Source organism: Rhinoderma darwinii, chromosome 10 (genome assembly GCF_050947455.1).
Source record: "Rhinoderma darwinii isolate aRhiDar2 chromosome 10, aRhiDar2.hap1, whole genome shotgun sequence".
Classification (NCBI taxonomy): Eukaryota; Metazoa; Chordata; class Amphibia; order Anura; family Rhinodermatidae; genus Rhinoderma; species Rhinoderma darwinii.
In genome coordinates this window covers 22687608-22699919 of record NC_134696.1, presented here as the reverse complement: position 1 = coordinate 22699919, position 12312 = coordinate 22687608, and the positions used below count along the sequence as shown (strand labels likewise).

General features: G+C 43.9%; 1 protein-coding gene across 2 annotated transcripts in view; it reads right to left on the bottom strand.

Annotated features, from left to right (window-relative positions):
* CEP104 (centrosomal protein 104) overlaps positions 1 to 12312 on the bottom strand; it is a 73293-nt gene that overhangs the window by 25909 nt on the left and 35072 nt on the right. For both annotated transcript variants that reach the window (XM_075839493.1, XM_075839492.1), the window contains exons 13-16: positions 8529 to 8705; positions 5895 to 6101; positions 3893 to 4009; positions 3221 to 3251 (exon numbers count right to left, since the gene is read on the bottom strand). In XM_075839493.1, the coding sequence (XP_075695608.1) occupies positions 3221 to 3251; positions 3893 to 4009; positions 5895 to 6101; positions 8529 to 8705 (532 nt within the window). The remainder of the gene's footprint in view (positions 1 to 3220; positions 3252 to 3892; positions 4010 to 5894; positions 6102 to 8528; positions 8706 to 12312) is intronic.

Here is a 12312-nt window from a genome sequence, read left to right as displayed (position 1 = left end):
GGAACAATTTACTTAAAATACCTTAATGACATCAGTAGTGACCACATTTTTATGTGAAGTATAGTAAAGAATATGTAGCAGAGCAGAGTTTGTCATTTGGCAAAATGAACCATGATATACACTATTTGGACAAATGTATTGAGACACTTACACGTTACACCTACAGGAGTTTTTTTTTGACGTCCCATTCTAAATCCATAGGGATTAAATATGGAGTTGGTCCTCCCCTTCCAGCTAAAACTTCCACTCTTCTGGGAAGGATTTCTACAAGATTTCAGAGTGCGTCTGGGAATTTTTGCCCATTCATCCAGAAGAGCATTTATAATGGTCAGACACTGATGTTGGAGGGAAGGGCCGGACTCACAATCTCCGTACTAGTTAATTCCAAAGCTGTTGTATGGGGTTGAGGTCTGGGCTCTGTGCGGCCAGTCAAGTTCTTCCACAGCAAACTCACCCAACCATCGGGGACCTTGTGCACTGGGGCGCAGTCATGCTGGAACAGAAAAGGGCTGAACCCCAATCTGTTCCCACAAAGTTGGAAATTACAATTGTCCAAAATGTCTTGGTATGCGGAAGCATTAAGGTTTCCCTTCACTGGAACGAAGGGGCCGACCCCTTATTAACAACCCCATAGCATTATCCCTCCTCCACCAAACTTTACAGGTGGCACAATGCAGCCCAGCAGGTAACATTCTCCTGGTATTCGCCAAACCCAGACTCATCATCAGACCGCCAGATAGAGAAGCGTCACTCCACAGAACACGTTTCCACTGCTCCAGAGTCCAGTGGCGGCGGCTTTACACCGCTCCATCCGACGCCTGGCATTGTGCTTGGTGATGTAAGGCTGGCATGTTACTGCTCGGCCCCCATGCCATGAAGATCCTGGGCAGAGTTTTGTGCAGATGTTAATATCTGAGGAGGTTTGGATTCAGCAGTTATGGAGTTGGCGACTTTTATGCATTATTCGCCTCAGCACTCGGCGCCTCTGTAACTTTACGTGGTCTGCACTTTGTGGCTGAGTTGCTGCGGTTCCTTTCACTTTACAATAATATCACTCACAGCTCATGGCGGAATATCTAGGAGGTAAGAAATTTGCAGAACTGACTTGTTGCAACGGTGGCGTCCTATTAGAGGACCGCGCTGGAATTCAGTGATCTCTTTAGAGCGACCCATTCGATCACAGAGGTCTGTAAAGGAGACTGCACGGCGAGGTGCTGATTTTATACACTTGTGGTATTGGGACTGAATACCTGAATTCAATGATTAAGAGGCGTGTCCCAATACTTTTGTCCATATAGTGTATATCAAAGTATATATATCGGAGGTTTACAGCACATTTCTGGTGTGCGCCGTATACACTTGGAAAGCTCCTGGTGTATATGCTGAACGTATCCATAACCTTTCATTTGCCTAAAATATCCCTACAGTGTACTTTTCGCACACATTCTGCACCTTTTTTCTCTCAATTTTGAAAATCAATGTCAACTACAGTTCTGAACCGGTAACCGGAAATATGCCATAAAATTGATTTGCTGGAAAATCCCCTAAATGCTAATCAGACTCTGAAAACAATGTTCTGTTATACAGGATTTACAGTGTAAAAAACAAGGATATGGTTCAAGATGAATTCCTAAAGTGTTTCCTATTGGTTTTTTATTCTACAGCGGACTTGGAGGACCGGTTTTATTTTTTTCAAGCTAAGTAACCATATACTTATAATACGGAATACTAAAGAAATCCATCAATCTTCCTGCTCTTACCCATGCAGTGCAGTGTGTGACCCCAGACCTAGACAATCACCGAACAAAAATAACACAAGACACATGGGTGTAACGACAGCCCCAGCCGTTCATTCAGCGAAGAAGTATGAATAATTATTAACGCATTTGTTTAAATGTTTTAACTTGCTGCAGGTTATAATTTCAGCAACGTAAGGTCCTATTCACACCTATGTCGGAGGCTTCATCGCAGATTCTGTTTGATGGGTAGAATAGTGCTGAAAACTATGGAAACCGACGAACCTATTCTAAGTCAATTGGGTCTGTCGAAAAGCCGGCGGTATCCATTGTACTGGTTCGGCACTGCTTTGTGATTTCCGTTATAAACTGAAACCACAGCGCAGTTGTGAACAGAGCCTTAAGGTGTCTATTAGATTAATGTTGGCCGATCCTGGCCGTTTCGGCAGAATCGGCTGACCATCTAATGTGTATCGGGGCCTCTGGACTGTCCTACAATGGCAGATGTCGGGAGAGAAAGATCGGGAAGTTGGACTTTAACATGCTCGATCCTTTTGTTCTCACCGGAGATAATCCACCAGAGGTGTCCAGCAGCGGCTTCCTCCCAACTCCCCACTTAGAATTCACGTACGGTAAAGCTGAATGTGAAGGTGTGCAGGGGGAGGGGAGAAACGGAAAGGAATAGCTGACAGCTAAAGAAGAATTCAGCCGACAGCTATCGAATGTGTATGGCCAGCCTAAGGGCCTGTTGACATCACCGTTCGCTTTCCGTTCCGAGGTTCGGTCGGAGGTTTCCGTCGGGTGAACCCCGCAACTATAAGTGAAACCACCGCTTCCGTTTCAGTCACCATTGATATCAATGGTGACGGAAACATCGCTAATGGTTTTTGTTCGTCACCATTCCGGCAGGTTTCCCGTCTTCCGACGGAATCAATAGTGGAGTCGACTGCGCTATTGATTCCGTCGGAAAACTGGAAACCTGCCGGAATGGTGACGAACGGAAACCATTAGCGATGTTTCCATTACCATTGATATCAATGGTGACTGAAATGGAAGCGGTGGTTTCACTTTCACTTTCTGTTGCGGGGTTCACCCGACGGAAACCTCCGACGGAACCCCTGAACGGAAAGTGAACGGTGATGTGAACAGGCCCTAAGGCTCTGTTCACACCAGAATGGCCTAAGTATACAGTAGGAAAATATTCAAACGTATGCAATTTTACGCCTGCATTTGGCTGTCATTGTAAAAAAAAAAAAAAAAAAACTCTCAGCCTAGATGACAATTTTTTTTTTTTTGTGTATTAAAAATGTTAATGCATACCACTCAGATGTATGCAAAAAGGACGCGCTGCATGTGTCAGGCCCATAGAAGTCTATGGATACATTCCTCCTGTCAATAGAGCTAAGAAGAATTTCTATGTGAAATTTCTACTTCCGTCTGCCACACACAATATTAATATTATAAAATGAAGGCAGCCTACTTACCTACTTTTGATTTTGGCATTTGTTCTTTACCCTAAAAAAAACAGAGAAATGAATGTGCAAAAAAAACAAAAACATAGAAAATCTGTTGGACAGCAAATGGCAATAGCAAGTTATCTCATTTGCTGCAATGACGTCACATAACCAGCAAGTGGCACCCAAGTTACCTTCGGCAGCAACACCAACAAAGGGGTGAAATAAGGGGTCCCGCTAGAAAGGAGCGCAACGTGTTACTCATCGCTGAGAGGACAGTTAGAAAATGCTGCAAAGATTTGCAAAAATGTATTTATGTGGAGCGCTCCTTTAAGAACGTAAGTTCTACCCACTTGCCGTAGATTCTAACTCCGTGTCAACTACATAACTTCAAGAAGAAAGTCTATATTACCTGCCATTTACTGCTTTGTACAAGTCTATTACTGTTTTTAAAAGCTGCGGTTGTAGCTGTCAAAGTGTATTTACGTAGTTAGCCAAAAACAGCAGTGAGCGCAGAGTCCTCTCCTTCCTGACCATTTCTGGTTTCTGAGCTCTGGGTAACATCTGCGGCCAACCTGGATTCTTTCAGTGTGTGAATGTGTATATAGAAAGAAGCAACCTGGAAGGGAAGAATTTTGCTCCTAGATGTGGGAGACGTGAGGTACGGAGCCTAGAGGCCAATATATATATACAACTTGGTACCTTGCCAGCCTGAACCTCAGACTGCATCTCCTTAAGGGCTGCCAGCTGTTCCTGAAGAGCTCGAATCTCCTCCTTCTTCTTCCGTTCTGCTTCTTCCGCAGCCGCCTTTTTCTGTGCCTGATAAACACATTATTATGAAAAAGAAAAAAAATGAAAGCTCCAAATACATGTGTAAAAAGAAGTGTTGGTCTATACCGCTGATCTCGCCGACCATCTAATGTGTGTGGTAGGAGAATAACGTTACCATTGTTGTCCGCACGGTGAAACATGGATCGGGCATGCAGGATTTTAACATACCTGATCATTTGTTCCTCTGGGAGATAAGCGGCGCCAGGTGTCTGGTAACAGCTAATTCCCTCTACCTTGTTGAGTAAACATTCCTGCTCAGCCATTCCAAATACAAGTGTATATGGAGGAGTTTGTAGAGATAGCGGTGTGCTCTACGCTCAGTTATTTGATGTGCATGGCCGCTATAAGAATCTCTTAAAGTGTAGCTAAACGTTTGACAGACTTCTGACATGTCATAGAGACATGTCAGAAGTTTGGATTGGTGGGTGTCCGAGCACTGAGACCCCCACCGATCGCTAGAACGAAGCAGCAGTGTCTGTTTCGGCTATTTCCAGAAATAAATGTATCGATGTATGGATCCAATAGAAAGTCTATGACCTCGTACTCCGATACATCGGCTTTCCGGAAAAAGCCAAACAAACACAAAGCGGCTGAGCGATCACATGAGTACTTCAGCTGCTTCGTTGTAGCGATTGGTGGGGGTCTCAGTGCTCGGACCCCCACCAATCCAAACTTCTGACATGTCACTATGACATGTCAGAAGTTTTTATATGTTTAGCTGCACTAAGTATCTTTAAATAGTCACTCAATAGTTTTGGTTGCTGGTATTTCTATCACTGACTGACTTATCACTGTCTACAGGAGGTTTTGTCTCAAGATGTTCAGGCACTTCTTTGCCAGTCCCTAAAGGCGCTAGCTTCTGTTCTTGGCGCCAATACGGAGATAGATCCTCCAGAAGTTTTGGCATTGCCCCTTATACCACATCTGTAAGCGGTATTTTCATTGAATAAGTGGAAGAAGTGAAACTTGACAAAAATACAGTAATAAGTAACCCTTTATGCAGACTGAAAAAATTTCTAAGGCAGGCACTGCATTTATACTGCCACATACCCTGTGAAACACAGTAACTCGAAACCAAAGAATGGGTATGTAGAAGGCAAAAACCAATAAGTCATGTGAATATCCAAAATATATTTTATTTGATTAGAACTCAGTATGCTATGCAGAGGTTAAAACCGGCATAGAGAAGGCCATATACAAGTCAATGGGAAGGGGAGACAGACCACCATGATAAGTGGCAAACAAAGTAGTAACTCCCACTCACTCACCTAAACCCCTAGAGCAGACGTTCGAATGCCAAAGATAAAGGAACAAGGACAAAAATGTTGCATCAAAATTAGCATGAGGTCAACATGTCCTGTGTGAGAACCGTTTTAGGGGAGAGGGAGGAAGAGAAAGAGCCCCACGCGTATCGCAAACAAGTGGCTTCCTCAGGGGTTAGCAGACTGGTGCCACTACCAGCGATAGAACCTCACACTGGTACATCATGGGCGGGCAGTTCAGTGTGACAGATTCTCTTTACTAAGATATATTAAGCTATGTTTACACAGGCAGATATGTGCCCATAACGAGCATTGATCGGTGATCGTTTAGAAGGTCCTTTACACGGGCCAATGTCAACTGTATGGGGGATGAACGAATGCTTATATGAACGTTCAGTATCCATATAGATTGTCAACAGCACATCCCGTTTACAAGGGAAGATGTCCATGTAGTGTCTGGTAATAAAATAAATGGGGCTGAGCTGCAATACCAAACACAACCTGTAGACAGGTGTGGCACTATTAAAGTATGTAGCTATGTTTTTCCCTTTATTTTAGGTAAGGGAATAAGGGAACAAGTATCTCGTTTAAACACAAGTCTGAAATCATACCTTAAGTTCAGATTCTGTCGGTCTACCATCAATTTTGGAAAATCCATCAAACAGGGTTTTATATAGAATGTTCTTGCGTATGGTGGTGTCGTCTGTTGGCATGTGTTCGAGGACCTGCGCTCGATCTTGCTGGTACAAGTAAAGTATAATCCGCACTGCTCTGTCCCGCACTTCTGCTGTAGTGTAATCCAGTGCACCTAAAGCAAACTAACAGAAGAACACATATTACAGTCATTATCGCGGTAAGAAGGATCGATCTTGTTGCCGGCAACATTTGTCTGCTTGAGCTCAATGCCAGTCAGCAGCTGCAAAAGCAAATAAAATTGTAAGGTGCACAAAAAGAGATTAAAAACTTGCGATTCACATAGAATATTTCCTCTCTAAAAAAAAAAACACTTGTAAGGCATATCTTGAATATGGTGTGCAAATTTGGGATTCACATTGCAAAATGCTATAGGGAAGCTGGAGGGGGTTCAAAGGCTTTGGGGTGATCTTATCAAAATGCATAAATACATACAAGGTGAAGAACTAACTAATGAACTATTCATTCCACCAACTGTACAGGGGCCTTGGGGGCATCAACTGCTTCATACCAGAAGTCAGGTCAAGAAAGATGCCCCCCTCCCCCACTAGGCCACAATTGCCCAAGCGGTTTCTTTTCCCCCTTTTTATATATTTTTTTTTTTAACCAAACACGTAGGCCTAGGAGAGGCTGAACCTGATGGTCTTTGTGTCTTTATTTCACAATCTATGTAACTTCGGAAATTCTAAAAAAAAAAAGGGTACAGATGTTACTCCCATTGCCGTTTCAACTGGTAATGAATAAAGTGGTTAAGAAAGTGACAAAGTCGGAAGGCCCAGAGTTGCTGTCACTTCCCTCCGCTCTGGCAATATGTACTTACTAACCCAGTTTAGGAAACGCAGATTTGCAGAGGACTGAATTCCAGCATCACGATGCCTGACAGGGACACGGTTGGGAACGAACCATGAAAAAGCGCTATTTTTTTATTATTGCCTTGAATCCCTGTACATTTTAGCTGTTCTGGGTAGTGCCCTTTATGTGTGTCAGTTCAACTTAAGCAGAGACTGAAGACTTGGAAGGAAAACCACGATGATCTCCAATGAGATTTTTCCAATAGTAATCAGGCTGATCGCCCCAGGTAGCGCCGTCGCTTGGCTCTGTTACAAATGTCTGTAAATATCCTGTTACTAACCAGAAAAACAATGTTTTCCTAATTTGCAAAAATATTCCTGAGCGTAGCCCTCGCAATGTAACAGCTGGTTGGCATAGCTTACTGGCATTTGCCGCGTCCGATCTCACTGGTGGTAGGGTATGAAGTCATTCAGGGTGTGCACATCAGCAACAAAAATGTCAGAGAGCAGCAAAACCAAAAAGACAAACGTCTCTCTTTATTACTGCAAAACTAATCAAGAAAAGGCAAAACCATGAACTATAAGTTTCAGAAGAAAAGTTTTCCCTTGTATTGGGTTTTTCCAGATCATGAAGTGATGGCATATTGCCAAGATGTGCCATCATTATCGGATTAGAGAGGGCCGGACTGCAGAGACCAGAAACGTTCCCAGAGAATGAATGGGCGGCTCCCTAAAGGCGTTGTCTAGGCATGGTGCGGTTTTTCCTCCTGAGGACCTATCCACAGGATAGGTGATCAGAATATGATCGGTGGGGGTCTGGTGTCGGCAGCGGATCGCTCCGGTCACAGTATAGCGGCCGTGCTGCAGCTCTCCTCCTATTCAAGTAACTAGGGGCAGAGCTGAGGTCCCGCAGCATGGCCGCTATACAGTGTACGATGCCATCTGCTTCCGGCACCGATCACTGCAGCCGAAACAGCTGATCGGTGCGGGGTCTGGATTTTGGACACCCACCAATCATATACTGAGAAGAGGTAAGAAAAACCACCCCCTGCCTGGACAACCCCTTTAAGTGCCGCATTACGTTCAAAGCTACAGAGCAAACAGGAAGTTAGAAGTACAAAAATGAGTCCCACCCCTGGATATTGAGGAGTTCTTATAATTTTGTCTGATAGACATTATATCTGTGTTAGCAGATCTAAAAGATATAACAATGTAATGTCCATGTGTCTGCCAGACAACCCCCCATTCTGTCAAAATGATGGACCCTTAAACAACGGTGACAAATGGAATTTTTTCAGGCAGAAACTCAGCGGGAACAGACCCTAAAGTATCATTATACGAAGATTAAGCTTTACTTACATAAAACCCCTTTAGGCTACATTCACACGAGCGTGACAGATTTACGCGTGTAAAAAAACAGGCGTAAATCTGGTCCGTGTGCGTTATTGAATCTGTGCTTTGCGAACTGATGCGCAAATCACGCACATGTGCATCCGTGTGCGGAGCTTGGTTTTCACGCTCCCACTGACGTCAATCGGCGCGTACGTTCGTGAAAACGCACCAATATAGGACATGCAGCGAGTTTCACGCAGCGGACTCTCCCTGTGTAAAAACTCCTGCATGTGTGAGCGGCCCCAGTGAAATCAGTGGGTCCGCGTGCTGTGCGGGATTTCCATGCACAGCACACGGACGAGTTTTACCCTCTTCTGAATGAGCCCTTAAAGTTTCAAGTCATCTAGTGCAAACCAGGCCGACATTTACCTTCATGACATTGGCAATTGTGAACCCTGAACCGTCTATACCCATTTCATTAAGCAGGTTCTCCACAAGCTCTACTTGGCTCAAAGCCAATCTGGATGGTAGCGTTCCCTTCAACGGTTGAACCAAATTAACTGGAATTATCTGCAGGGGCTTTACTTCCTTGAATAGCGCCATCTCCTGCAAGAAATTAAAAAAAACATATATATATAAATTAACATAAAAAAAATAAAATGTATATATATATATAATTAATTAATGGTGGTAAGAGCTAATGGGACTAATATACAGCAGACCACTGAGGACCTTTCACATCTGGAAGTCAAACTTCCTCTCCTCAATTAGTTGCAGGAAAACCCTGGGAATTTTCTACCAGAACATAAAATCTTACAGTACACGCTTTTTTACCCTTATGGCTTAAAGGGTTTGTCCAATTTTGAAACTTAATTTCATATGCCCTATTAGGGTATTCTAAGTTAATAAAGTGGAGGGGGGGGGGGGGTCCTATGTTCCAGATCCATTCTCTCTTGCTTAGAGAGCGTCTCTCTGAAGGACCTGTCCAGTACTGCATTACACACACAACCCATTGATTAGTATGTACACTGTGTAATACTTCATATCTCCTGTGGTGGCACTGCGGGGAAGTTGAACACTTACTGCCAGGTTTCCCCACAAATTACAGCTGGTCACAGGGGGTCTTAGCAGGGAGGCACTTTGCGGCCAGTTTATTGTCAAGGGACCCCTTTAACCAGTAGGGATTGTGCAACGCGGAGAATCTATTTGAAGTAGATTTGCAGTGGAGTGCTTAAAATTTACCTGCAACACAATTGCATATTATAGGGCAATCCACCTTAATATAGCCGCACAGAGCCAAGTCAGAAGAGGATATGGTATCAATCAATCGTGTGAGACAATACACGAGCAGCAACGCACATTGGTGATATTATCAGATTTCAGAACAATATTCTGCATTACACTTGTCGCAGCTATCTGGCACTGTATGCCCCTTTATTCACCATTATCCCCGATGGTGAATAATATCACAACTCTGGTCTGATTGGAGCCAAACTCTGATGTATAGACCCACAAATTGATCACCTGGTTATATTTTGGGGTGGGGGCGAGAGGTGAGACTATCCTTGGTCTTTAATGGACATCTGCAGTCCTACAGAGCAAAAGACTTTGCTGGACACAGCTCTAAACGATAGCTAATAGAGGAGGTCTTCATGTGGTTGACCCCCTTAACTCAATATGCTCAGAACGTTTTACATTGAACAGGGTTTTAACAAATAGCAGAATAGCTGATCAGTTGCAGTTTTGCAGAATTGAGGTCTGTAGAGAAAACTGCGGCCGAAAAACACGTGATGAAACGGTTTATAAGGTGGTATATTACATTGCAAGAATTGCTTGGACCTCCACCGACCACTAGAATGAAGTGGCAGCCCACCCAGAACCGTCAGGAGACAAAGCAGCACGACGCTTTCCCAAACTGCTGCAAAGTTACAGCGATCATTCACAGCGGTCGCACCCCTGCCGATCCTAGAGATGTACCGCCAATGTCTATGATGACATAGCCACTTTACATTCATTATTCCTTCCACCTTTTTGCGGTGAAAGGGTATGTTCACACGAGGAGTTTTCAGGCGTATTTCGGGGCGTAAACGCCTCGAAATACACCTGAAAAAAATAGTAGCTGAATATCTACAAACATCTGCCCATTGAATTCAATATGGAAAAACGGCGTTATGTTCAGACGGGGCGCTTTTTTACAACGTTGTTTTAAAAAAAAAACAAAAAAAAAACGGCGCCTAAAGAGAAGGAGCATGTCACATCTTGAGCCCTTTTTGGAGCGGTTTTTCCTAAGTGGCAATATTGAAAACGGCTCCGTCATTTTCAGCCGTTTTTGCGTGTGAACACAGCTGGACAGTAGCAGGGCTTCTGCTGCACCACGACTTGTTCACGTCCCCGCACGGTGTTCGCACTGTAGCATTATCAGCCGAACAAAACCAATTAAGAAAAACACTTTGAAATAAAGATTAAACGTCTCACTTAAAGACTTTGCTAGAATTTCTTCTGCGTCTGTTCTCTTCGGTGTGTCACATCTGACCAGCACAAAAGTCTATCTGTAATGACTCTCCCCATTTCCTTTCAAGTGTACGATTACGAATCCCTTACGCTGGAGCCAAAATCTGCCCATGAAATAATCATGTACCGCCGGGGAGACGCGCGAGGGGGCCACGGCCTTCACAAGACGACTATTAACTATGTAGACATGTCTATGTCGAAAAAGGAAATGTGTGTTTTATTTTCCAGGCTGGGAGCGCGCGGCGGTAAATAACGGCAGTAGTCCCTAAAGGCAGGGAGTTAATAGACAGAGCGTTACTGTTTCCCTGGCTGAGCTGGAGTATAGCAGAGCCCGTTAGGCTTGGGCAGCTGCTCAGATCATCTCTGAACAAGGCATGTATTGTCCACACCGCACACCCTCGGGATTTGTCTTTTTTTACCAATGATATTTACATTGTGGCTTTCATCAAGTTTATTGTTCTGAGCTCTGAAGACATTATTTGCGCTGATCTGTCAGTGCGGATCAATTATACGTTCTGGTATTGGACATTTTTTAGTCTTCTAATCTATCAGCTACTCCCCTATTGATCAGCAGTATGTTGCCCTACATAAGGGTGTTGTACTACAGTTACAGGTCCCTACTCCTAGTAGCCAAAATGGCACAAAAAAGGCGTGGGGAGAATCCCCTCATGAATACGTCGGGCCCTTGTGTTGTGCCGTTTTGGCTGCTAGGAGTACGGACCTGTAGCTGTAATATCCTGCCCTTACATAGCGCAGCATATTAAGCTGATGGATACATTTTACAGTGGAAATCAATTTAGATGGAGCCACACAATGGATTTCCTAACTTTAAGGGTATGTTCACACAGGGCGGATACGCAGTGTAAAGGAACACCGCGTATCCGACCTGGACGTCGCAGGGAATTCCGGCCTAAAAACCCGCACCAACTTGAGATGCAGTTTTTGGTCTGGAAGGTCCGCTGCGCAAAATAGCAGGTAAAAAAAAAAGAAAAAAAGAAATTATACTTACCCGTAGCCATGGCGATGCGTCCCTCTGACGTCGTGCAGCCAGTCTGGCCTCCCGAGAGGACGTTTCATCCCATATAACCGCTGCAGCCTGTGATTGGCTGCAGTATAAGATTTTTTTTATTTTCTGAGTCGATTTTTGCGGCGGAATTGCAGCTTTTCCCGCCACAAAAAAAAAAAAAAAGAATCGCAAAATCTGCTATTTGTTGTGGGTTTAAGCTCCCAATTGGATTCAATGGGGAAAACCCACAACAGAAAGGCAGCGATTCCCGCAACATAAATTGACACGCGGAGGATAAAAAAAAAATATAAAATAATTCGCCGCAAGTCAATTTAATGAACGTTTTTTTCGCCAGTTTTTTTATGCAGCGTGTGGATGAGATTTGTAATACACTGCGGATTATCCACAATGAAGCCTGTTGCGGAAAATTCGCAGTGTTTACGCTACATGTCGTTTCTGGGAGACAACGATAGGATATTGCATGTATCGCAAACAGCCGAGCGTTGCCAACAGAAGAACATGTGGCGATTTCCTACAACTTTGTTAAGGAGAACGAAACACTTTGGTACCACTCAGGGATTACGGTTAATGGAAATCTGGCACAACAAGTTAAACAAAGGACCGTTCTATGAGGATTTATTAAAATGCTGCAACTGTGATTCTCGATAACCGGATTCTCTCAACGCTTGGTGAGTG